This window comes from Kogia breviceps, chromosome 4, assembly GCF_026419965.1.
Source record: "Kogia breviceps isolate mKogBre1 chromosome 4, mKogBre1 haplotype 1, whole genome shotgun sequence".
In the NCBI taxonomy this organism is placed as follows: Eukaryota; Metazoa; Chordata; class Mammalia; order Artiodactyla; family Physeteridae; genus Kogia; species Kogia breviceps.
In genome coordinates, this window is record NC_081313.1 from 142103637 (window position 1) to 142130157 (window position 26521).

The 26521-nt window shown below is 50.3% G+C and overlaps 2 protein-coding genes across 8 annotated transcripts in view; one reads left to right on the forward strand and one right to left on the reverse strand.

Annotated features, from left to right (window-relative positions):
• The window catches only part of SLC36A1 (solute carrier family 36 member 1), a 302007-nt gene that overhangs the window by 54515 nt on the left and 220971 nt on the right, over positions 1-26521 (reverse strand). The gene's annotated exons all lie outside the window — the stretch shown is intronic.
• SPARC (secreted protein acidic and cysteine rich) lies at positions 1751-25136 on the forward strand. Of its 3 annotated transcripts, none has more exons than XM_059062474.2 (11): positions 1751-1932; positions 2185-2236; positions 12220-12289; positions 13752-13814; positions 14413-14500; positions 15883-16004; positions 17822-17942; positions 19930-20063; positions 21027-21175; positions 23249-23397; positions 23887-25136. In XM_059062474.2, exons 3-11 carry the CDS (start codon positions 12233-12235, stop codon positions 23913-23915), a joined length of 912 nt encoding a protein of 303 aa, XP_058918457.1. In that variant the 5' UTR covers positions 1751-1932; positions 2185-2236; positions 12220-12232; the 3' UTR covers positions 23916-25136. The 3 variants fall into 3 exon arrangements, with proteins under 3 accessions (XP_058918457.1, XP_066888137.1, XP_066888138.1); XM_067032036.1 differs by having other exon boundaries at positions 1752-1975; XM_067032037.1 differs by having other exon boundaries at positions 1782-1942.

Here is a 26521-nt window from a genome sequence, read left to right on the forward strand (position 1 = left end):
CTCTCTGAAGAAAAAGGCACAGACGTCCAGACTTTTGCAGGTTTGAGGATCTCTCTCTCTTTTTTTTTTTTTTTAACTTTTTATTTTATAGTGGAGTATAGTTGATTAACAATGTTGTGTTAGTTTCAGGTGTACAGCAAAGTGATTCAGTTATACATATACATGTATCTATTCTTTTCCCATTTAGGTTCTTATAGAATATTTAGCAGTGTTCCCTGTGCTATACAATAGGTCCTTGTTGGTTATCTATTTTATATTTAGTAGTGTGTATATGTTAATCCCAAATTCCAAATTTATCCCTACCCCCAACCCTTCCCCCCTGGAAACCATAAATTCCTTCTCTAAGTCTGTGAGTCTGTTTCTGTTTTGTAGATAAGTTCATTTGTATCTTTTTTTTTTTTAGATTCCACATATAAGTGATATCATATGATATTTGTCTTTCTCTGACTTACTTCACTTGAAGACCAGTGAAGACCAGTGTTGGGCACTATTGCAGGGTAGAACCCTAGGTAAAAGACAACTCCCACACTGATTGACAGCTAGCTTTGTGTTGGCCACTGATCTAAACACTTGGAGCACTGCAGCAACTAAGACACGAGAAGCCCCTATCCTCATGAAGTGTCTGTCTGTATGGTTGACAAATAGCTCCTGATCATGACATGTGCCAGGAAGGAAAGAGAACAGTGAAAGGTGCTGAACTATGCCTGTGAGAGAGGGGGTCAGGAAGGGCCTCTCTTAGGAGATGACATTAGAACAGAGACCTGAAGGGTGAAAAATCTCCAGGAACACAAAATCAGATGGAGGAAGGTTCCCGGCGGAGGTAAGAGCAAGTGCAAAGATCCTGGGGTGGGAATAACATTGTGGTTGTTGAGGAAATGAAAGGAAGCCAGTGTGGCTGGAGTAAAGTAAAAAAGGAAGAGAGTGGCAGCAGGACAGGATGGCCAAGGAGGTGGAGGCCATATTGTACAGAAGTTTATGAGAATGTTCTCTGCCTTCTCCCTTTCCATGTTATTCAGACTCAGTTCATGCTTTGAGAGCCATCTATTCCAGGAAGCCTTCTCCACCTGCTCCAACTCAGAGATCCTTGCCACTCTGAACCCCTGGGGATAAACCTCAGAGTCTGTACCACTCATATGAGTGGGTGGATGCCTAAGGCATGCCCTCTCAGCAAGATTCAAAGCTCCTTGAGGACAAGGACCAGATATTAATTCTTATACTTCTCAAAGTGCTAGGCCTGCACTCATAAATATTCATACACTCATCAGTATTCTCATAAATATTCAACTGAGACCTGTTGCACCGAGAAGCTCATACAGCCTACCAGTGAACCAAGCTGAATGTAGAATCAGACTGCCTACCCCACTTCTGCCACGTGATCTTGAGCAAGTAACTCAGTATCTTTGCGCCTCTGTTTCCTGATTAGTAAAATAGGCATAATAACAATATCTATGAAAATTCTAAGTCCTCAGTAAACCTTGGCCATCGCTACCTCTGTGACTGTAGTCCATATCATCAATTACCTTATCTGTTCTCTACTGATGACATAGATCCCCCAGCTAGAAAGCTAACCCCTTCTGTCCATTGCTGGTGCAGCTAGAGTTTGAGTGGCTATTTTTAGACCATATCCCAAATCATCAGCAATGACAGCATCAGTGGCAGCTTCTTTAGTCTGTATAGAGGCGAGTCCCAGCCTTGCCTTTGTCACAGATACAACCCCCTCCAATTGCTCCGCCCTCCTCAGCACTGACTAATGTTAGGGAGGCTCTTGTGAAGGTCACTGGTCATAGAATCAAGACCCTTGGGCCTGGCTCTGCCCCTGGGAACCTCGGGTGATCCCTTGCCTCTCCAGGCCTCACTTCCCCTCTGAACAAGGAAGAGGCTGTTCTAGGGGATTCCTGCCGCCCCTTCTAGCCCTGACACACCGCTCCGTCTGTCTGTTTAGGCAACAGCTCCAGAACCCATGTGGCAGGCGGGGGTAGGGGAGGTGGGCCGTCCTGACCCACAAGGAGAGGAAGAAAGAAATGGAAGACAGAGACAGCTTTGGCTGTGGGGAGAAGGGGAGGGGGAGGGAGGGGAAGGAGGAGACACAGGAGGAGGAGGGACCGCGGGGTGGAGGGGGAGACCCAGCCCAGAGCTCTGAGTGGTTTCCTGTTACCAGGCTCTAAACCCCTCACATTCCTGCAGACCTTCTGACCGCCCAGAGCTCTCGCCTGCTGCCTGCCTGCCTGCCACTGAGGTATGCACGACCCCTGCCCTGCCTGTCCCTTCTCTAGTCCCATAACCCCTGCGCTCTGGTTCACTCCTCAACTTTGTGTACAAGGGAGGGGAAGCAATGCTGGGAGGTCTCTTGGATCGGAGACAGGGATGTGCATCTCCTTTGGGCTCCATCATTGCTCCCCTTAAGGGACCATGGACTTGCTGCCTGTTGCTTTTCAGGATAACTTGGTCTCCCTTTTAGGTTCGCAGAAAATAATCAGACTGCCTTTGAGGGAGTATTTTCGCTCTGTCTCTCTCTGTGTTTGTCTCTCTGGTTTCAGAGGCTGCCTTTACAAATGTGGCAGCCTCTTCCTTTCCTGGGAATCTGATCTGGGCACAGCTGCAAGAGGGACCAGCCGGCAGCCAGAGTCTGCCCTGCTTCCCATTCCAGAAGAAGAAACTTCCTAGACTTGGTTCTTGGTCAGGGGCTCTGTTTTCCAAAAGAGACTTTGCCTGAATGATACATTGATCTCTGGAAGGCAAAGGGGGAGTTTTCATCTTTAATCAGCACCTCTGGGAAGGCTCCTGTTTCCCTGGAATTTCTCCCCTCTCAAACCCCGTCCTCCAACACACACACACACACACACACACACACACACACACACACACACACACACACACACACACACACACACACACACACACACACACACACACACACACTGATCAGTCTTGGGTTAGGCATTGTTCCTATCCTGGGTTCCCTGGGGTGTAAACACAGGAAATGGCCAGCAATAGTCCTCTGTGTATCTAGATCTGAAGACCCCAGACATTTGATATGGTCCAGCTGAGGCACTGGGTCTGATGGGAGGCTGGGTGGGGGGATGTGCTGTAAAGAGTGGAAGGGAGGAGGAAAGATGGAGAGGGTTCCAGGGCAACCTTCTCACACCTTGCTACGAGGAGCTCAAACTCTACACAGGCTGGTGTTAGGTCTTCTTCAGACTATGGCTCCACTGGCTGCTGGAGAATTGGACTTCCTGAGTCCCTGGGGACACCAAGAGAAAAGGGGGCATTGGGCAAGGCATGTCTTCTAGGAAGCCCAGTCTGCCCCAGAAGGAACAGAGAGGCACACATTTTCCTCCAGAAAATTCTATTCTATGCAGAACACATAGAGAAAGTGTTTTCTCTGGGGTTAAACTTCTATACACCCCAAGTGCTGACAGTAGGGTGAGAAGCACATAAGAAGCAAGGTGGCAGACCGAAGGCACACATTTTATGTGTAATCTTAGGTAAGTGTCTCCTCTGGACTTAGTCTCCCTGTCTGTAAAGTAAGAGGGGTGGACTTGATTGATGGTCTTTGGGTTGCCCGATGTCCTCTGAAACTTTCAAAGGAAGGTCTCTTAAACCAGAATCCACGGACTAGCTTTTGAATAGGCTTACAGGCACGTGCAAACCCCTTAAATCTATATATACAGTAGTGTGTGTGTGAGAGAGACTGAGAGACAGAGACAGAAAGAAGCAGAGACAGTAGCAGTGTATAAGAGGGTGTTCACAGCCTTCGGTCTTAACATATTCTCAAATGGATGCTGACCTTCCAGGTAGCCGGAGGGCATGATGTGGAAGATGGAGTGGGTGGGGACTGGACGCAAAGGTATATTTGCAGGAGGATGAAAAACTTTGAAATGGGAGTGGCTGGGGGAAGAGAGAGTTAACTCAGCCATCAGCTGCCACATCGACAAAGCCTGGAGCGGAGGGAGGGAGGGTGGGGAGGAAGGGGGGGCGGTGCCTGGGGAAGGAATCAACTTTTGAAACTTTTTCCAAGTCCCACCCACCAAAAGGCTCTTCTTTGCTATGACTCACTCTATGAGGAATGCGAGTTGCCACGGCAACCTTTTTTTCAGGGTCTCTGCCTGCTGGCTGGGGACTCTAGAAACACTTAGAACATCAGGCTCAGTCTGAATATCCCCCACTCCACTCTGTCCTCAAACACCAGGACAGCAAACTCTAGGTCCTGCCCTTCTGATCTCCCAGCACCCCAGGGTAGCTGTGAGGCTGTGATATGCTTCCCGCTTCCTAGACAGGCAACTTGAAGACCTGAGTTTTAATTCCACCTCTGCCTCAAAGGTGCCATTTGACCTTGAACTAATAGCTTCTCCTTTCTGAGCCCCAGGTTCCTCTTTGGTTAAAAAGCAGTAACAGCACCACCTCAAAGGGATACTATGTGGACAAAACAGGGTGATGCACGGTGAAGCACTTGCTACACTGTGGCCCTCCCACTTAATCAGATGGGTTTTTAGAACTGATGAATTTATGGCATCCAAAGAGTTGAAATCATCCCCACCTTTTTTGTCTGGCAGCTTCATCATCCTGGGGTTTGGATATAACTTCCCTTTACTAAAAGTGCTGACAGGCACATTTAAACAAAGTAAATATTGTTCAAATTCTTTTGATTTGGGCATCTTCTTGAGTATTTCCCAAGAGTGTTGTACCCTCCAGTGTGGAAAGAGCATTGGCCAAGGCAATGGCAGAGGTGGATCCTAATTCACAGTGAGTGACATTTGGAAAGACACTTCCCCTCTCTGGACCTCAGTTTCCCAATCTATTAAATGGGGAATGTAACCTAGATGGTCTCCAGGTACCCTTCTGGCTCTGAAATCCTGTAAACCTAAATGCCAGGTGCTGCTTTCATTAGAGGGAATAGTTAGGCTACATTTTTAACACCTCCTGGCCCCCTAGTTGAAAAGGAAACAAGAGAGGACGGGCTAGGGGGTCATGGGTTACATAACAGTCCTGCTAAAATCTTTATCCATCTGTAGAGACTTGTCAACCAATAGCATGGCTGGGGTTTGCTATTCACAAGAGCAGTCTTCCTTGCTGAAAATAAGCTATAAATAGAAAAAGATGGTGGAGGAAAGGAAAGAGTTGAGGATGTGAGGTAAACAGGAAAATGTTTTATTTTTGAGGTTATTTAGATAGGTAGCTATGTGTGCAGAGATAAAAAACCCACAAGGATGCCAAATATACAAACATTGATTTCACCAGCAGGCACCCACTGGCACAGCTAAAAATAAATGTCTCAATACATGAGCAGACACAGAAGGTCATGCACTCAAAGCTCTACCTGAATGATACCCTGACTCATAGACAAGTCCCAGGTGTCCATTTTGATGCATATGGAAACTCTGACCCTCAACTACATAGGCTGAAACTGACGACAGAGGCCGAGTCAAGTAGACATGCACAGAGTCGCACACACAGCTTCACACAGAGGTCCTCAGGGCCATAGGTCACTCATACAGATACACAACTGCTGTTTGTAGCCACACACGGATATGCACAGCCAGATCTAACTATAGGCCATGGCAGGGAGACAGACTCCTGACCACCTGTTACATATTACAGACAGAAATTGAGACTCAGGAAGGGAGAATAACTCACTTAAGGTCACACAGCAAACTGATGCCTGAGCCATACTTTCAGATGTTTGGAAACATCCAGATGTTCAATGCGTTTTTTGTTTGTTTCATCTGAGCAGTTTGGCATCCTCCATACACTCCTCCCTCTAGAGGCAATGAGCCCCATGAACAATAAGTGATGAGCAGGACTTCTTTCTCTCCTTTGCTGGCCTGCCATGGCCTAACCCAGCCCGTATGGCTTTGTCATTAGGGCAGCAGGATGTGGCTAAGAGGTGGCTGCTCATTCGCTTCCTGCTGGCTCCCTCCCTTAACCTCCTATAAAGGAGGAAAGGGAAGGCTGGAGCTGAGTTTTCAGCCAACCCTGGGGATGAAAGAAATTACCTTTTCTCTACAGTACAGAGCCTGGGTCCTGACCCCAACCCTGAACTTGGGGACAGCTGGTCTGTGCAGGCCCAAGGCCAGCAACCAGTGACTTGACAGAATTATTTAGAAAAACAGCCTCTTTCTCACCCAGAAGATGTCTTAGACAGGAAATTAACTCTGCCCTCACTCATCAAGCTATAGAGCTTGATATCTATAGGGAAAATACAAATGGAAATAGCAACTCTCTCCAGAGCTGGGTTCTTTCAGAAATTTGGTATTAACCCATCTCATCTGTGGATCCTTCTGGCCCATCTTGTGTTAGTCATAGCCTTAGGATCCTGACTTGATCAGATGAAAAAATAAAACCACAAACATCTGGATGTTTCTGAACATCTGGAAGTTGAGCTTGCCATATGACCTCGAGTGAATTATTTTACCTTTCTGATCCTCAGTTTCCCTATCTCTAAAATCAGAAGCATGGCAAAGAGATTTCCCATGGCTTGACAACGCCAATCCATTGGTAGCAGCTGCCAGAAGAACTGTGTTCAGGATTTGAATGCCACTCTGGACTTTAGAGGAAAAGGTCATATGATTGATTAGTAATGTCTGCCACATGCACAGGAGGGGCAGGTGGAGGCATATATGCCACAGATTTGCTATCTTTAGGATATGACAGCTTGGACACTTTGATGTTATTCTTTATCCCCTTCATTGTGGTCACCCAGATGCAGCAGTGGCCCCTAGGGGGAGTCAAGAAGGAGAGCCTGAAGCTCCACCCTGGGGCCTCTCCTAACCACAGTGAAACGTGGCATCTCAGATGTGTTTATAGAACCTCAGTCAGATTGATTCCAGTCTCACACTCTGGGGCTACTTCTGAGTTGCCTCTGAACCTTTTCAAAGCTAGGCTTGAGCACCCATAATATCCTAAAAGTTTCCCTTAGCTTCTTCCCTTCCAGCAAGAAATGTTAGAAGTGGAAGCAGGGAGTCAAGGGGCAAGTTGGGAAAGGTGGTATTCTGAAAGATTTCTGCCTCAGTTGACTCAGAATGTCAGGGCTAAGAGGAACCTTAGGGACCCCCTGGCCCCAAGGTCTTCAAACTCTGTTCATGAAAGAACCTAGAGGCATTCCAAAGTGTCTCAGGGGGTGTCCAAGTGTACAGGATTTCCAGCCCCCATCTCAACACTGCTTTCACCTGCTTTTGTTTTTTTAAAAAATTTCAAGCTAATTCATTGAATAGATAATAGTACATTCACATGTTCAACAAATGCAAGAGGCTCTTAGCTGTTTCAAATTTGGCCTTTTGCAGAAGACTTCATTGAGAGAAAGAACTCCTGGCTTGTATGTTGAATACACTGGTCTAAAAGATCCCTCATTGTGCAGATGAGTGGCGCTAGGTGAGGTCCAGGGAGTAGAGGAGCCTACCCTAATCTGCATGGTGAGCTGGGAGCAACATGGCCAAGACTCGAACCCAGGACCCGACTTCCACGTCACCTCTGACTGGCTGCATCTGCTCCCCTGGGGTGTGAGTGCCCATGTGGCTACGCTGGCCATGATGGTGCCTCTCTGGCCTGGCTCAGCCCTCCTTCTGAGTCCCAGCTCCCTGGCGGGCCTGGCTCACTCATGCGTTCTTTTATTAGCCTCTAGACTTGTTTTCCTCTCTTTAGGCTTGTTTACCAGGAACGTGTGTTTTTTGGAACCCTTGTTTGCAAGCCAAACAGCGGAAGCAAGACGCCTGGTTTGCATCTGCTGCTCAACTGAGAGGGCAGCCTGGGGCCGGCTCTGTCACTGTGCCCACTGGGGGCTGGGCTGGTGTGCCTGAGACCAAGAGGAGCAATGTCTCCTTTCTCCACCCCAACACCTTTTCTCCCTGGGCCACAGACAAAGAGCTGGTATTCTCGCCCTGGATTTTCAAGGGGGATGGAGATTCTGGGATCTTTGGATTTTAAGACGCTCTTCCGTTGCTAACCTCTTGTATTCTCTCAGGCAAATCACCCATGAGCCTTTCAAGGTAGGTGTGTTATTTGCATTTTACAGATGGAGACACGAATTGAGGCCCAGAGAGGGAAAGTCACTTTCTGAAGGTCACACAAATGCTAAGTGGCAGAGCCAGGATTTGAACTTGCATATTCTGTCTCCAGAGCCCCTAGGCTTACCTTTCTGCCATACTGCCTCTATAAAAGTTGATAACCACCCTGTCTAATATGGTAGCCACTAGCCACATGTGGCTACACAGATTTAATTAAAATGAAATACTGTGAAAACTTCAGCCCTTCATTTGCACTAGCAACATTTCAAGTGTTCGATAACCACTGGTGGCCAGTAGCTACCATATTGGACAATGCAGATATAGAATATTTTCATCATCTCAGAAAGTTCTATTAGACTGCATTGCTCCATAAACTCTTCTACTCAAATCAGATTTGATGACTGCATCTCAGATTCTGTGTTTCCTGTTCTTAGGGGTCTATGATTCCAAGACCCACGATCTAAAATTTTATGATTCTGAGATTTCCCCCAGTTCTGACGTTCAGAGACTTTCCAGTGTCCAGCAAGAGTCCAAAGGAGGCCCGTTATATTTTGAGGGAGAGGAACTGGGGGCTCTGGCTGTACTTTTCCATCCCCAGAGAAGTGACCTCAGCTTCGGGTCCTGCTGGCAGCCAAAGACGGGTTTTCAGCCATCTGCAGAGCAAATAAAGGCAAAAGGAAGGGACTGGATGTACGGAACAGGAGGCAGGACAGGCGGTGGGGTGGGAGTGAGTGGTGTCTGCATCTGATGACCACTGAGCCAAGGGAAACACACCTCCTGCCCCCCTCATCCCCCCACCCCCCCAGGCTCATTTCCTTCCCTGTACCTTGGGCCAGTTCGAAGCCCAACTGGGCCCCCTTCAGGTGAGCACCTAGGGAGGGAGCTGCCACAAAGGGAAACAGCGTGTGAGGTGGAGGGCATGCCAGTGGCAGAGGGGGGCAGCCTGGGTCCTCATTCAGCCCTTCCGCTCACTCCCTGGGGCTCTGGGCAGGCTCCCCCCGCCCACCGCCCCCCGCTCTGGGCCTCAGCCTTCTCTCCTGTACTAAAAGGCAGAAAGACATGCCTTCAGCCCCCAGTGGGATGTCGGATTAGGAAGACACTTTGAAAAGCATAAACACAGGTATCATTACAAACTAAAGAGATACAAAGAAGGGAGTTTTCATTTAAAATTGCTCATTTATACAAAAGTATTTTAATTTTCCCTGGGCACGCCAGACCTAGGTTTGATTGGCAAAGGATGGGTGCACAGCTGATAATTTCTGGATGCTGGGGTTTGACCCTGTGTTCTGACCTTGCTGGCATTACTGATGTACCCCCTTAGCTTTGCAGGATGGGTGCCTTGCCTCTTCCGCCAGAAGGAACCTCCAAGAGGGAGCTCACAGTATGCAGGGAGTATGGTCGCGCATCCGAGAACAGCCCAGCTGCCTCCCTTCCCTCCCATCCCATCATCTGGAGGGAGAGGGTTCTGGGACTGGTGAGGTAGCACTGGGCACTGGGCAAAAGCTCAAATTTGGAGAATAACTCCTCCTCCAAGATTTTGTGTCCTTTTCTTAATGCTCTCACTTTCCGCTGTTCTCTCCCACCCCACTCCCGTCTCCGAGCATGACCCCTATGAGGCCCAAACCAACGCCATGGGAAGGGAGTTTGTCAGCTTGGAAGGGGCCTGAATGTTGCGTGACTTTCTCCCTCTCAATCTCAGACTCCTCATCGTGCCAGCAGGACTCAGAGCACCCCCATGCCTGCCTGCCAGTGTGTCAGAGGCTCCAAGGGGACAGAGTACTATACGTGAGGCCTTTAGAAACTATAAAGTACTGTAAGATGTAGAATTATTTTTCTCTTCTGGCTGCAGCACCAAGGATGGGGGTGGCGGAAAGGGTCACTGTGCCCCTGGGAAAGAGCGCAGGTGGTGAGGCAGGACAGACAGAAGGGCTGACCCACAAACCCTTCCCTGGTCAAAGAGAAGGAGCTGGTCCTCTGCTCATAAGGACACAGACTTTGGAGACATCAGTCGTCCTGGCTCTCCAACCTGAAGCTTATTGCATTTCCAGTCCTAGTTGGGCTGTTTCTCTCACGATATGTCTCCTCTGCAATTGGAGCCCAGACGAGATGACTTTTTTTTGTTCCTGTTACGAGTCTCACTTTGACCCTTCAACTTCAAACAATCTCAGACAAGCCCTTCATTCATGCTTTCTCTCCTGTTCCCTTCATCCAAAGCCACATGCAGGAGTTGTTTTGCTTGTATCTTCCAAATGGGGAAGGAAGAAGGCAGATTTTTCCACCTCAAGGCTTGCGGGGAGAGGGGGGAGGAAAAGCATACAGAGCTGTGTGAGGGGAGGAACATTCCCAAAACTGCCTGGAAAGGGAAGACTGGATTCCTCTGGGAGTTGGGGATATCGTGAAGCAAAGCCAAGCTTTCAGGTTGATTTCTTTAAATTTCTGTTGGTTTTATTTCTTGTATACTCTATGAAATAGTGAGGTTTAGTGTCTATTTCAATCCAATAAAGGACCATTATGAAGTCTGCCCTTCCCCTGTCTGTTTCCCCAAATACCATAATCCAAGTTAAAATGGAGGATATCAGAGGGGAGGATGTATGCCTAGACCAGCATGTGCTGTGACAGTTTAAGGGTATCTTAAGGGCCCAGGCTACCACCTCAATGTTCACCTAGTCTAACCCTCTCAACAGAAGGGGGAAACAAGGTCTAGAGAGGATGAAGGATTGAACCAATACACCAAGTTAGTATTTCGACAGAACCAGAATCCCTGGCATTTAGTTCCAAGCCAAGTGTTTCTTCCACGATGCCAGGGTACCTCCCACCAAGGTGCTTGGTCAGTTGAGAAGTCTTGGGAGGAACTTGGGACTGATATGGAAGTTTTGGGGGACAAACGAGGGAAGATATGGTTGTTGCTCACCTTGGCTAAAAGCTGCTTGGGGCCAGAGGAAGCATGCTTGCTCTGTGTGGCCACAGAAGGACCATCAGGGTAGACCAGGAGAAGCTTGAGGGAGGCAAATTAAACAGTATAAGGAAGAACTTTCTAAAGCCACTTGGAAACGGAAGTCCATTCAGTTAGAAGAAGAAACGAAACGTCCCCACCATAGTTCCTCAGTTAGGGATGGCATTTTGGCAGTGAACCATCAGAGGAGATTCTGTTCCAAGATGCCTTCCAGTCATGAGATTATTAGAGTCGAGAGCTCAGCATCTAGAGGAAGGTCACAGCAGTGACCAGGGCAGGAGAATTTTCTAGACCTCAGCTAAAATCCTTTAACTGTGAAGGGGAAAGGGAAGGTACCATGCAACATATGTAAGCATTTGGATCGTTCCCACATAGGATCCAAAGAAGTGCCATCCTCCTGGGTAAATGGAGGAAAGTATGGCCACAAGTTTCCACTGGCCACACTCAAAAACTATTGTTCTCTGTTTAGAACGTAGATCTCATTGTCTCAAATTGGCAAGAGGTTGCTGCCCATTAGCTTCTCTTATTAGAGATGGGTAGGAAGCAGAAGGAAGAGGAGGGGAGGACGAGGAGGAAAAGGACGAGGTGGAGGAGGAGGGGAGGAGAGTTTGGGGTATAGGAAGAAAAGAATCCTAGAACACCAGGGATTGAAGGGACCCTTGAACATGATCTGGTTCAGCACTGCCCAGACTTGACTAATTAGTCAATCACCTTTGTCGAATCACTTTTTAAAAACTTAAATAAATGTACTGAGAAAGGAGACTTAAGATCACTACCATAAATGGAGAAATCTGTGTACCTTTGTCATAAATAGAAGGAAACTGTAAAACTAAACACAAAGGAGACAAAACAAATTTATTGAATTCCAGCTGGATGTAGTTTCCTGTGGAGGCTCCGAGCCAGAGGCAGTACTCTCGGTTCAAAAGGGGTGAGTGTTAGGTGTTAAAGACACATTAGCACCAAACTGAGACTCTCTCATATAATCAGGATTGAAAGAGAAATGAATAGAAGCAATTTACTCCCGTGTCTTTCACTATCCTTTAACATGGACCATCTAAAATTACCTTGCATATCACAGGAATTCAGCATCAAGAGCTCTCCATCAAGAATCCTCCCCCTTGGGGACTTCCCTGGCGGTCCAGTGGTCAAGACTCCATGCATCCAATGCAGCGGGTGCGGGTTTGATCCCTGGGGTCAGGGAACTAAGATCCCAAACAAAAAGAAACCTCCCCCTCACTGAACTCTCCATCTCTCTCCTCCCCACAGGGTTCCTAGCACCATGAGGGCCTGGATCTTCTTCCTCCTTTGCCTGGCTGGGTGGGCCTTGGCAGCCCCTGTAAGTACCTAAAGGTCACATCTGTTTGGTCTTACCTCCTACCACCAGCCCAGGGGCATCGAATCTGCCAGCCCTAGATGCTCAGAAGGGACAGAGACTTCCCCATCTTAACTGTCTAATTTTAAAAAAATATTTTTCTTTTCTTTAATAAGCTCAGAAGAAAAAGTGAATGAGGACCTCTGGGTGGAGATTCCAGAGAAGAGAGATTTCCATGTAACATGAAGATGCTCTTTTTAGCAATCAGAGCTTCCCAGAAAGGGACTAGAATTGCTTTAGAAGGAAGTGACCTGTTTGTCATATGAGGAATTCGAGCAGAGGAGGGGATGCTGAGTTAGAAGGGATTCAAGCCACAGAGAGAGGTCTGGATTAGTTTCTCAATCAGTGAGGGCTCCTTGGTTACAAGCAACAGACTCCAATCTGACTAAATTAGGAGGGAAAAGGATATAGGAGTAGATTATAAAATCCAAGGCCTTGCAGAGAACTAGAAAAGGGCAGCTCTGGGATCTGGGAGGTAAGAGCTAATGAACGGTCACGGAGGTGTTGCCATTTGAATGTCTCTACTCTGACAGTTTTCACATCTTGAGAACATGTGCCAAGAAGATTTAAAAAATGCAAGGAGAGCCAATCTAGTTGAGCTTGGGTCCTGGGCCTGCTTCTTGGCCAAGGGATTGTGAGGCACCTTGACTGACGGGCCCTCCAAGAATCGTATGGATTGGGCCAGCAGTGGTCATCCAGTGCTACGCTGGAAGCTGTGACCAGAAGATGGAGGAAGAAACGTGAAGCGCGCAAAGAAAAATTTCTTTCACCTATGATTCCCTCATCCTCTCTTCACTGGAAGGTGTGATGATGGTAGATGCTGGCAATCCTGATCAGGCAGTAAGATTTTGGCAAAAGATCTGGCAAGTTAGCATCACTTTTAGAAGAAGCCCCAGCCAGCCGGGCACCTCAAAGTCATATGCTATCTTGCTTCTTCTAACTCCAAGTTGACTCCAAGAAGGAATCGCCAAATAATAATAACAATGATGATGATATCATGCTTGTGGGGAAGATAATGACCTCTGTTAAAATTCAGTGTTCATCCCCTCTGGGTCTCAGTTTTCCCATCTGTAAGATGAAGGGAGTTCGTCTGCATTAGCGGTTTTCAGACTTTATGGGAGACTAAGTAGCGGAAATGCTTTTCCAAGCCAAATCTTAGATAGACGCTCCAGATATAAATATAAAGGGAGGTGCTCCAGACCCCCACAGGGCCCCGGTGTTTGGCTTCTCCTGTGCCTTCATCCCTAGTCACAGAAGTCCCTGAGGGGCTCTGCTCGTTGGAGGACCCCCAAGTGCACAGCCTTGGGGGTTCTCCAACGAGCCGCTCTCCTAACTCCCCAGCTTTAGAGGTCCAGGCCGAGGCACTTCAGCAGTGAAGCTGGCCTTGGCCCTGACCTCTCCAAACCCTATTTTCACTTCCCAACAGCAACAGGAAGCCCTGCCAGATGAGACGGAGGTGGTCGAGGAAACCGTGGCTGAGGTGTCCGAGGTAGGTGGGGAGGGACCCCAGACCTGCGGCCCCTCTTTGCCTACATCTGTTCCCTGAGAAAGCCAAACGAGTGCTGTGGGTCTCCTGCTGGAACGGGCGCAGCACAGATGTAAATCCTGTGTATCCCCCAATCCTGACACACTCCTGAAAGCTCCCCAAACCTTCCATGGGACCTAACAGTTGGGAGCTATGATTCTGAATTTTGTTTACTTTTTAAGCTGTGGGACATTTTTTCGCAGATGATCACCCACGGTCTTCCCCATATGTCAAACAGATGAAAGAGGAGCTGCTCTGGTGTGGCTGGAGGGGTGGAGAGCTTGGCACCCCCTGTTGCCCTGACCCCCCCTGGTGGCCTCTGACATCTCCATAGAGCTCTGGGGCCCTAGAGGCACAGCGGCCTGTAAGATTCAGTCTCACTTCTGGACCTGGCAATTGTGCTCTCTGTGACCTGGGCCCAGTGCCCCTCTCCAGCTTGTCTCTCCCCATCCCTTTGTGGGTACCTGAGGCTCCAGGCAAACCCCCTCCAGCCTTTGCCCCTTTCTTCCAGGTCTAGGATGGGGGTAGGGCCATTTGACTCATTCTTCCCCCTCCACCCCAGGTACCTGTGGGAACCAACCCCGTCCAGGTGGAAGTAGGAGAATTTGATGAAGGTCCTGAGGAAGCCGAGGAGGAAGTGGTGGCTGAAAGTAGGTCCCTTCCCCGTGTCTTGTCACATGAAGCCTCTGCCCTCTGCCACCCGGGCCTAAAGCGTGGTCCCAGTGTGCACGAAGCTCCTTCCCAAGGAAATGCAGGGTGGGGTCCTCCCTGCAGGATGGGCCGTGGAGGAGAAACTGCCTTGACTGAAAGGTTGGAATTATTTTCTGGAATCTGGAAAGATCTATTTATAGCCAGGCCATGAGTGTCCGGAAGGGAAGTTCTCAAGCTGCAAATGGCCTTCTCCCCTTATACCTCTTTATTGTAATTCCAAAGTTGGGTTTCACATTCCCACTGAGGTCCCCAGTCCCATCTGGTCACTCGATGGCCCCAGAAGCTTTCACGCTCATGAGCTTATTTGATTTTCACACAGCCGTGAGGAAATAAGGCCTGAAAACCTGACACAGCTCATATAAGGCTACCCGTGGAGTTAGCACCAGAGCAACAGCAGTGACCCAGGGCCTCTGGCTCCCACCCACAGGGCCAGCATTCTCCTACACAGCGGAGATGCTTCGTACCCCAGGGGCTCATAGCACAGACTCTGGAGGCAAACCAAACAAGGCTTGCCTCCAAACGGCCGCCTCTTTCTGCGATGCCCTCCGACAGCCTGCGAAGCTTCTCTGAGCCCGCTTCCTCATGTCTTACTTGGGGAAGGGTGAAGATGGTAGATCCTTGCCCCAGGGCTGTCAGAGGATTATGAGATAAAGAAGAAGTGCCCTTGGCCCAGGGCCTGGCAGGGCAGGCATCCAACAAAGGATGACTATGATACCCCCAGGCAAGCACCAGGAGGAAAAGGCTAGACTGGCTCACATCCTATTCGTTGCTATTGAGTCATGTTCCTTCCCCTCCACGCCCCTCATCCAGTGTTTACCAGACACAGGCAGGCTCTATTGTTCAGTGTGGGCCTTGGGGCTCTGCTCCCTTTTCCTCTACAGCCACTCAAGTCTGTTTTGTTGGGCCTCACAGCTCCCTGATTCCGTGACAACAGCTGACTTTCCAAGTCATTCTAGAATGTCTATTCTAAAATCCCCAAATGCCTTGCGATGATGGATCCACCGAAAGCTGAGGACACAATGGTTGCTTCCATCCTTGGGGGAGCTATATGGCACCTGGCACTCCTGGGTCCCAGACTGAGCCCCCAGCCCCCCAAGTGTGCCTGGCCCTGACCTCAGACTGAATCTCTAATCCCCAGACTGAGCCAACTTCTCCCCTACATGCCCATTGCTGGGTTCAGCAGAAGAGAAGGGAGGACGCAGGGCTGCTCAAAGCCCGAGTGGGGGCCACAGCCTAGGACTTCCGTCCAAGGATCCGTTGTGGGGTGGGATGGACGTGCTAGCCTGGGTGATGCTAACCGGGTGCCCTTGCACTCTACCAGATCCCTGCCAGAACCACCACTGCAAACATGGCAAGGTGTGCGAGCTGGACGAGAACAACACCCCCATGTGCGTGTGCCAGGACCCCACCAGCTGCCCTGCCCCTATTGGCGAGTTTGAGAAGGTGAGGCCTGAGGGACAGGGGCATGGTGGGGGGCTGGGGTCCTCAGAACACAGAGCATCTGCCCAGAACACTGCTGGCTTGGTGGTCCCACGGGGCAGCTCCAGTCTCAGAAGTCCCCTCGCTAGGTGTAGTCACATCAAGCAAGCGAGTCGGAGGGGAGGCTCTTCCCGTCACTGGACTCTCCAGCAACCACCAGGAATTTACGTGGCGCCACCAGCTTCCAGCTCTACTCAGACTCCAAAGGGAATACATCAACACCACCAGGCACCGAGATAGGGGCCTTCTATATATGGGAGCAGCTTGGCAAAGCATCAGGTCCAAAAATGTGCATTCTGGGTCAGACTGAAGGCTGACGTCAAACCCCATCTCCACCACTTGTTAGTGTGGGATCTTAGCTATGTTCCTCTCCAAGTTTTCTCACCTCTAAAAATGGGACAGAAATAGACTTTATCTCATAGGGCTATTGTGGGGATTTGTCAGATAATGTCTGGTACTTAGTAAGTTCTCAATCTGTGCTATTTTAAAAAATCTTTCAAACCTGTTCATTATGCCTCCCCTAGGACTCAACCATTCATCCATCCATCCACGCAAGTAAACACTTATTGAGCACCCATGCATGTCAACCATTGTGCTAGTGGTATGGCTATTTGTTGCTCAGGGCAACAAATCGAGTACCAGTATCACTCCCACAACCTCCCACCTGGCTTCTCCATCTTCAATCTCTCCCCAGTGCAGCTTATCCTCTGGGCTCCAAATTTTAGCATCTTTGTCAACTCTTCCCTCCTCGTCACCCCTTCACCCCCTACTGCACCGGTCACCAATGCCCATCAGTTCTCCCTCTGCAGTGATATATAAGAAATAAGCGTGTGCAGGATGTTCAACGCAAGGCTCCCCTCCTCCTGACACAGCCACTTACTCTGCCACTGCCTTTGTTCAGCCCACGGCATCTCTGCTCCTCCACCCCCTCATGCGGAGATTCGCTAGGGGGACCCACGTAACTCAGCGTACAGTTGCACTCACCGCTAAGACTTAAGGGTATGTAGCTGGATGAAAAGGGAACAAGACACAGGCCGAGTGTGGAGGAATCCATGCACAGTCTTGCTTACTCTCCCCCTGCCACGAGGGGTCTCACAGAACCCCACTCTTTCCCCAGCTACAAAGATGAGATGTAGCCACATGTGAGCAAGGCTTCTGCCCAAGGAAGCCCTTCAGAGACTCAGCACCCAACGTTTAATTGAGGGCTGGTCACACAGACATCCTCTCCCTGGCATGTACCCAAAGTCCAGACTCCAAGCAGGAAAACAGATGGTCAGCATGAACCATATTATTTGTACAAGCAATCTAGGCACAGTGAGCCACTTTCATCATTGTGGACAGTTTTCTAACAGTGCAGGGAACTGTTTACCAGCCACGTTTCCGGACTCCAGCCAAGGGCCAACATCATAAGCACGCCTTTCTAAGGATAACAATCCCAGGCCTGCTGTATTAACTCTTCTGCACACCCTGCCCTTTACCCATCCTCACCTTCAGTTCATCCTTTCCATATCTCCCAGGTTTGCTTTCCCATGTCTCAGCCCTGACTCAGTCATACCACAGCTCAGAGACCAGCAGTGGCTCTCAGCATGGACTGAACGTTGGCCTGGGAGCCCAAAGAATAGATCCTTGTCTGGGCTCCACCACTAACTCACTGTATGACCCCGGGCTAATCATGTTCCTTGCCTGGCCTTCAGTGTCCCTATCTCTGAAATGGGCAAGGATGGCGGTACCAGCGAAGGGCTCTGGGAATGAGGGTGAGGTCCTCTATGCTTTGCCGCCAGGTGTGCAGCAATGACAACAAGACCTTCGACTCTTCCTGCCACTTCTTCGCCACCAAGTGCACACTGGAGGGCACCAAGAAAGGCCACAAACTCCACCTGGACTACATCGGGCCTTGCAAATGTGAGTCTCTCCTCGGACCCTGCCAAGCCTCCCATCTCAGGGAGAAGGCACTGAACTGGCACTGATGCTGGCTCTGCCACTCCTGTGCTGTGTGATCTTGGGCAAATCGCTTCCCCTCCCTGAGCCTCAGGGTTCCCACTTATAAAATGAGATGATTGTCTACGAATAGGTATCTGCATTCAGGACATGTCCAGGGGAGAACTGAGCAGTTGTGGGAGCACAGGATCAGGGAGGGTTTCTGGAGCCTCTCACTAGCATCCAAGACAGCTCATTTCTTTTCTGTAAAGATGACGAAGTTCTTCTATAGGGCTAACCACAATCTTTCCTGCTTCAACACTGTGAAGCAAAAGTGATGTTCTACCCGGACCTATAGAGTGTTTTTATTGTTTTTTTTTTTTTTTTTTTTTTTGGTGGTACGCGGGCCTCTCACTGTTGTGGCCCCTCCCGTTGCGGAGCACAGGCTCCAGACGTGCAGGCTCAGCGGCCGTGGCTCACGGGCCCAGCTGCTCCGTGGCACGTGGGATCTTCCCGGACCGGGGCACGAACCCGTGTCCCTTGCATCGGCAGGCGGACTCTCAAGCACTGCGCCACCAGGGAAGCCCAAGAGTGTTTTTAAAATACTTGAATTTGAATGCTTTAAAATTGGGGCGAGGCTGTCAGTTCCCCTTAGGCCCTGTTACTCAATATTGTCATATCCTTGGCCATGTTACTCCATTACATTCCTGTCTGCCCACATAAGACATATGATTCACCACCTTCTTCTAGAAACCTGGGAGCCAGGCGTGTGGCGGAAGGGATGCCAGGGTGTTGTCTGGCCCTTTGTTAGTGATACCAGGTGTAGTCTCAGATGGCCGAAGCTCCTGCTTCAGCGTGGCTGCCTCCCTATCATCTGAAACACGCAAGGCCACCTCTGCTCCCCTCCAAGACAACATCCACGCGGTATGTCTGGTACATCCTGGCACCAGACGACACTGGGGAGGGCCCCTCACCTGCCTCACGTGTGCAGCGTGCAGAAAGGTGGAGGAGGGGGAATGAGGTTCTCCTGTGGTCAGCCCTGCTCTCCCAGTTACGGGGCCTAGGGTGTGAAATGAGAAGGCACAGCCTGGAGAAGGAAGGCAGGGGGAGGAATGCTGGTAGGAATTCCTGGGCAGTGAGACTGACACACGTGCCGAGCGGCTCTCCCGTCCTCTGGGGTGTATCACTCACTCCCTCCAACTCCTAGCGTTTCCAACCCAGATCTTCTCTTCCATTCCCCAGCTGCTGGTGAAGAAGGTTGTGGTCCTAATCACAGAGGGGGCTTTCCGGAGGTGAAAGGATGAGGGAAGGATGGACCCCTAGGCCCTCAGGCACCCACATGCTCTGGTGCTGGATGAGGCTCTGACAGTGTGGCCTTAATCAAGCCCCTTCTCTCCACACGGACCTCTAATAAGTCCAACAAGAGGGTGGACTTGGATGAAATCTCCAGGTCTGACATTCTGGGATCCTAAGTTCCAAAGACGAGGATGGAATCGTATCGCTAAGAATGTTCTGGTGATTAAGTATACCTGAATCCCCACCCCAGCTAAGCGGGGCCTATGGGTGGATGCTATTCCTCAGTATCCCAGCTTCAAACACCTCTCAAGAGTCAACATCATCAGCGAGGGTCCTGGCCTCTGTTTTCAGGGCTCAACACCCAGAAAAATGCAAGAGCCATCGGAGGGAACCATTTCCCTCCGCAGATCAGATGAAGGTCAAGGGTACAGCAGACGTGCCTTTGCACTTGTCCATTTGCAGAGCATTCTTCCCCCCACACAATCTCTATTGTCCAAAAGGTGTGAAGACACTGTGGCCCAGAGAGGCTGAGCCCTGTGCTTCAATCAAGGGTCGCTGATTGAAGCTTCTTGCCGGAGGAGGGCGTGGGGCGGGGAGAGCCGCCCAGCCAGCATGTTGGCCCTCAGGCAGGGAGAATCAGGGTCTGTGCTGACCATCCTTGTGTGTTGGACCCTAGACATCGCTCCCTGCCTGGACTCTGAGCTGACTGAATTCCCCCTGCGCATGCGGGACTGGCTCAAGAACGTCCTGGTCACGCTGTACGAGAGGGATGAGGACAACAACCTTCTGACCGAGAAGCAGAAGCTGCGAGTGAGTGGTATCTTCTTATCCTGTCCCAGGGCACCTGAGCTGGACGCCTCCTGGCCCCAGGCTGGCTGGGATCTACAGTCCCATTCCTAGATCTAGACCCCCAAGTGTAAGCCCACATCCCCACTCCAACGAGTGCCTTGTATTCTGGGTGCCAGGACGCAGACTCCTCCTTGCTGCCTTTGAAGGCTCCCAGAGTACATTCACATCTTAAAGGCTCTGAGAAGTCCTGTAGCAAAAAGTCCTGCTCACTTTGTTTGTCTCTATAAGAGACATAAATAACTCTATTCCTTTTTCCTTCTGAGTCTGTGGATCTTAAACATTAATGGACATACCAAGCACTAGGAGTACTGATAAATGCAGCTTCCTGGGCCCCACCTCAGGCCCACTGAATCGGTGTCTCTGTGAAGCCAGTCCCAGGAAGCTGCATCCGAACATACTCCCCAGTCATTCTGATGTGGCAGCCCTAGGGAGAGCCCTTTGAGATCGCCCCAGGCCTTCATTTTGTGTGTGTGTGTGTGTGTGTGTGTGTGTGTGTGTGTGTGTGTGTGTGTGTATGTGTGTGTGTGTGTTATGTGGGCCTCTCACTGCTGTGGCCTCTCCCGTTGGGGAGCACAGGCTCCGGACGCGCAGGCTCAGTGGCCGTGGCTCACGGGCCCAGCCGCTCCGCGGCACGTGGGATCTTCCCGGACCGGGGCACGAACCCGTGTCCCCTGCCTCGACAGCCGGACTCTCAACCACTGCGCCACCAGGGAAGTCCAGGCCTTCATTTTTTGTGGACGAGATGCTGGTACTCATCTACACCATCTCATTTTGGAAGATGGTACCCATCTTCCTTTCCTCATTTTGAACCTTGGCCTTGGCTGGTGTCTGCCAGCTCTGGCCTCCTGTCAGAGGCGGGAGGGGTCTTGACTGGTCTGGACAGCCTCCCCGGACTGTTTGTCACACGCGTCTCTGCTCCCACAGGTGAAGAAGATCCACGAGAATGAGAAGCGCCTGGAAGCCGGAGACCACCCTGTGGAGCTGCTGGCCCGGGACTTCCAGAAGAACTACAACATGTACATCTTCCCTGTGCACTGGCAGTTCGGGCAGCTGGACCAGCACCCCATCGATGGGTAAGACCTCAGGTCCCCTGGGTCCCGGGGAGCTGCTCTGGCCTGGCCCTGGAGTGGACAGTCATGGGCCAGCGCTGCTAGGTGCACTAGATGTGGTCAGAAAACCTCCCAGTGGCCTCTGCTGCCCCCAGCCCTAGAGCCCACGGTTTGCCTAAGGGCTGTGGCAGGAAGGGACAGGTAGGTATAGGAGAAAGGATGCCGGACCGGGGCAGGGGGTGGGGGTAGAAAGCCATGAGACACTCCCTCCTGCCAGAAGAGGCAGAAGCCATTGGAACTGAAAACCCCTCCTTAACCCGGTGAGTGCTGGCCTGGGGTATCCATTCACGGAGGGAAAGCGAGCTAGGAAGGAATGCCAGACTCCTCGGGGTGGCAGAGCCAAGGTGGGGCAGTCTGTGTGCTCAGGGTCCTTCAGCAAGACCCTGAGACCCAGCCCTAACAGGGCAAACCGGCCCTGGAAGTTCTTAAGAAATTCACAGAGCCAGCCCCATCCCCAAGGCAAGCCCTTGGTTTGATCGCTCTTGCCCCTTGTCAAAACGAGTTAGGAAGTGCTGTTTAACTGCCCTGCAGGATAGGCAGGGAGTGGGTCAGTGAACAAACACTTACTGAGTGTCTATTACACGCCCAGCACGATTCTAGGCAGGGGATTGGACAGTAATCAGAACTGACATGGCCCTTGCCCCCATGGAGCTCACACTCTGGGTGATGATCAGTCCTTCACAATCGAAGGAAAAAGTAAAGAAGGCTCCTGGAAGTTGCAGGTGGAAGCTGGTGCACACCTGCAGCTGAGCGGGGGTGGTCACCCTCACTGCCGCCTTCTGGCCTTCTTTTGCTGTGTGTTCTTGGAGCAGCAGGAAAAGGAAGGCCACCCAGCTCGCACGCTGTGCCCAGGGATGCTCCCCTCAGGGAAGCTCACCGCTCCCTCCTGGTCCAGCCCCTGTGCCTGGAATCTGCCCACCCTGTGCGTGATCCCCGGGGCCTGGGGTCTCCTGAGCACTGGGAAACTCCCTGCTGCTTCTCTCCCAGGCTCCTTCCTTGGCTGGGATCCATCTGAGTCATACTGTGGAGGGGAGGGGAGAAGTCAGGGGAACATCTGGAGCTCAGGCTGAGCAAGGAAGGGGCCAGGAGGGAGGCTTCTGGATGGAGCTGCAAGGACTGTGAGTCTGGGAAAGCGCTTCAGCCTGGGTCAGGGGGGGCCAACCTTCCCCTCTCCTTGTCGAAGAGATGCCTGGTGACCTTGCTTGAGTCCCCGCCCCTCTCTGGGGCTCCGTTTTCTCACTGGTATACAATGAAGGGGGGAGGGTTCAGTTCAAACATTGTGTATTCCTTCCATGAGTTGGGTGGGGCAGGAGGGCCTGGGGGTCAGAGAGAAAATTGGAGTCAAGTTGTAGTCCCTTAGGGAAGAGTGTTTTTTTGTTTGTTTGTTTGGTACGTGGTGTTGTGGCCTCTCCCGTTGTGGAGCACAGGCTCCGGTCGTCCAGGCTCAGCGGCCATGGCTCACGGGCCCAGCCGCTCCGCGGCATGTGGGATCTTCCCGGACCTGGGTGCACGAACCTGTGTCCCCTGCATCGGCAGGCGGACTCTCAACCACTGCGCCACCAGGGAAGCCCTGATGCATCTCTTTTTAGCCTCTTTAATGTGCATGTGCAGCTGTATAAATGTGCGTCCACAGAAAACATGCATTGTTGTTCCACACCAGATTTTGATCTACCAATAGCAGAAATGCTGAATATCTTCAGTTTAAGTCTCTGTGCCCTCAGATCTTAGCCAATTAGGAAACAAATGCACCAAGAGACCTGTGTTATGAACCCACGGACATCAGAACTAGCAGGGCCCTTAGACATTGTGGTCAACTCCTCCCCCTTTGATGGAGGGGCAACCGAGGCTCAGGGTGGGGCGGGGCTGTGCTCGCAGAAACACAGCAGGTCAGTGGCAGAGCTGGGCGGAGACCAGGATTCTGCATGGAACATCCTTTCCTTCGGCCCTGAGGGGCAGGCTCCCTGCCCCCGACTCCCCATGCAGGGGTGTGTGGGGCTTTCTCAAGCTCTCAGGCTCTCCCCTCCTCATCCCCCGCAGGTACCTGTCTCACACCGAGCTAGCCCCACTTCGTGCGCCCCTCATCCCCATGGAGCACTGCACCACCCGCTTTTTCGAGACCTGTGACCTGGACAATGACAAGTACATCGCCCTGGACGAGTGGGCCGGCTGCTTTGGCATCAAGGAGCGTGAGTGTCTGAGCAAAGGGGCCGCCGTCCTCTCCCTCCCTCTTCGCTGCCCTCTCTGCCGTCTGGGTGTCTGTCCTCTCTGCCCGTCTCTGCTCTCTGTGCCTCATTAACTTCTGTCTGCTCTCCCTGCCTGGGTGGGCCTCGCTCTCTCAGGAGGCTTCCTGATCCTTCTCTGTCCAGCCATCGGGTGGCTCTTTCTCTCTCTCTTCCTCGAGAATCAGCACTCACTCTGTGTCTAGCGCCACTTTGGGAGCTGGCAGGCACCTAGAGAGGAGACAGGGAGAGTAACTTGGTGGTGGGTGTAAGTCACAAGGACCGGCCAGGGGGGAGGAGGAGACCAAAGTTCTCAGTCATAGGCTCCCTGGGTGACCTTGGACTGGTCACCTGGCCCCTGGTCCTGGGGATGGGAGGGATCCACCAACTCCTTGGGAAGCACATCTTCATCAACGCTGACCTCCCAGTCTAATGCTGCTGCTTCTTGCTTCACAGGGGACATCGACAAGGATCTCGTGATCTAAATCCACGTCTCCACCTGCAGAACCAGATTCTTTCTCTTTGACCTTCCCCCTCCTGTTTTCCCCAATGTTTAAAATGTTTGGATGGTTTGTTGTTCTGCCTGGGGTCAAGGTGCTAATATAGACTTAAATGAATACATTAACGGTGCTAAACATGGAAATTTTAACCCAAGTCATGACACTCTTAGCTGTAACTCAGCTATCACGGCCTCTTGCTCATCTACTAACGGTCCCACTTTTGTCTTAACATTTGCACGTCTGCCTATCGTCTATAGGTGGCCTATAGGTGGAAATTTTGATCTGTTCAAGTCTGCCTTCAACACACGTTGCATCTTTAGATTTTCTACTTTTCTGTTTGAAACGAATCCTCACTGAATCAGACTTTGTGTTAATTTTATTTCAGGGTATTGGCTGCCGGGGGGTCATCCCTACGTGGCCTGAAGGTAGGCAAAGGGAAGTAATAGACACGTGACGTTGGCAAGGATGTTTCTGGGGCTAGAGGATCAGTGGTGGGGAAAACCTGCAGAACCCACCAGCCAGGACCGCAGATAACAAATCTTGTTTGCCCGGGGCTGTAACTGAGAGAAAGAACCCAAGACTGTGTTCTGGGAATACACAAACTCTCACATAAACCCGGTTCCTCACCGTTCCTCGCCCCCCCTCACTTTTCAGTGTCGTTTCTTTTCATATTAGGCTGTTTGTTCAAACTTTTCAGAGCCGTGGACCATCAGTTCTCTAGAATCCACCACACCGCTGGGGGGCAGGTCACCACATTGTACAGGGGGCTGCTCCCCTCCGAACTGTCTTTGGGAGTTGCAGGAGTGGGAGGGTGTTTCAGCCAGAAAGGCCAAAATCAAGAAGTGAGTCAGGCTCAGAATGTTGTAAAATAGAAAAAGTGCAGTTGGTGAATCGGTTTTGTTTAGGGTTTTTTTTGTTTGTTTGGTTGGTTTTTTCCTCTTTTTTCACATCTGGATGGCTGTCATGAGGGATCTTTCCTTTGGTTGCTAGCATGTTCCTCCTCTTCTCCCCCACCCCTCTCTTTTCTTTCCGTTAATCAAAAGAAACTCCAAAGTAAGTCAATGGGATGGTCGGATCTCACAGGCTGAGAACTCGTTCACCTCCAAGCATTTCATGAAAAAGCTGCTTCTTATTAATCATGTAAACTCTCACCACGATGTGAAGAGTTTGACAAATCTTTCAAAATAAAAAGTACTGACTTAGAAACTGCCTTCCTGAGTGATTTTGCATGTGTCTTAGTGACCTCATTTCCCTGACACGCCAACACATGGACATTCGTGTCCATACACAACTGTACAAATGCAAAGTTTTGCAAACACACTTTTATGCTTTTGTACACACACATGCGCACACACACACAGGCTTGCTTATACACAGGGAATCTATGGTGCTTATAAGCACAGATTTCGCTTACTTTTAATTTTATGACCTGGGGGCTGACCTTTTTCATGACTGCACTTCATTATCAGAGCACCAGGCTAAGCAACTCTCTCCCTTCACTAAGCACTCACTCATTCATCCATCCATCCATTCAATAAATGTTTATGACCTACCTACTCTGGACAGATCCCATTCCAGGTGTTATGGGCACAAATGTGGCAGAGCAGACAAAGCATTTGTTCTTCTGGCTTTTAAAGTCTCATATGGAATGGATTTTAAAATGTGCGAATAAATATAAATTACAAGATGTGATAGGTACACTGAAGGGAGAGTATAAGAAACCAGGAGGACACAGGATTATTCTAGAGTCCCACGATCCCATATGGTAGCTATGACTCATGCATGGCTCTTGAGATTTAAATTTAAATTAATTAAAATTTAAAATTGAGTCCCTCAGTCACTCTAGAAACTTTTCAAGTGCTTAATAGCAATACGTGGCTAGTGGTTACCCTACTGAACAGGTAGATCCAGAACATTTTCATCAATACAGAAGATTCTATTGGACAAGGCTGTTCTAGGGCTTCCTTAAGAAGACTTGAGCTGAGTCACAGAGGAAGAGAAGGAATAAGTGTTTGGAGGGGCAGAGGTGAGAGAGGGGAGAGGTCGGAGAAAGGGCATTCCAGGCAGGGGGAACAGCACAGGCAAAGGTCTTGAGGGGATGGGGAGCGCTATGAGTCCCACGCCAGTGTGGCTGGTGTGCAAAATGAGGGCTTACACTGGACGAAGCTGAAGAGTTGGGCAGAGGCCAGACCCTGCAGTCTGGTAGGCCATGATATGGAGTTTGGATTTTATTTTGTTGTGTGCAATGGGAAATTGTTGGAGGGTTTTAAACCAGAGAAAGAGAGAGACAAGAGTAGATTGGCTTTAAAAAGAACACTCTGGTTCTGGAAAGATAACGGCATCATAAGTCCACAGAGCACATTTCGAAGCTCTTTTGTGCCCACCACGCTGGTGTGATATTTCAGGCTGGTGTTCTGAGGCACCCCTTCAAGACAGAGAAACAGTTCCAGGAAGTGTGCTCCGTCGCAATGGACCACGGAGCTAGGTCTTCAGATGCCAAGACTAGAGTTGGTTTATTCCTCTCTTATTTTAAATTATTTTCAAACTACTAACATAATACAAACTCATTAAAAAAATCATAAAACTCATCT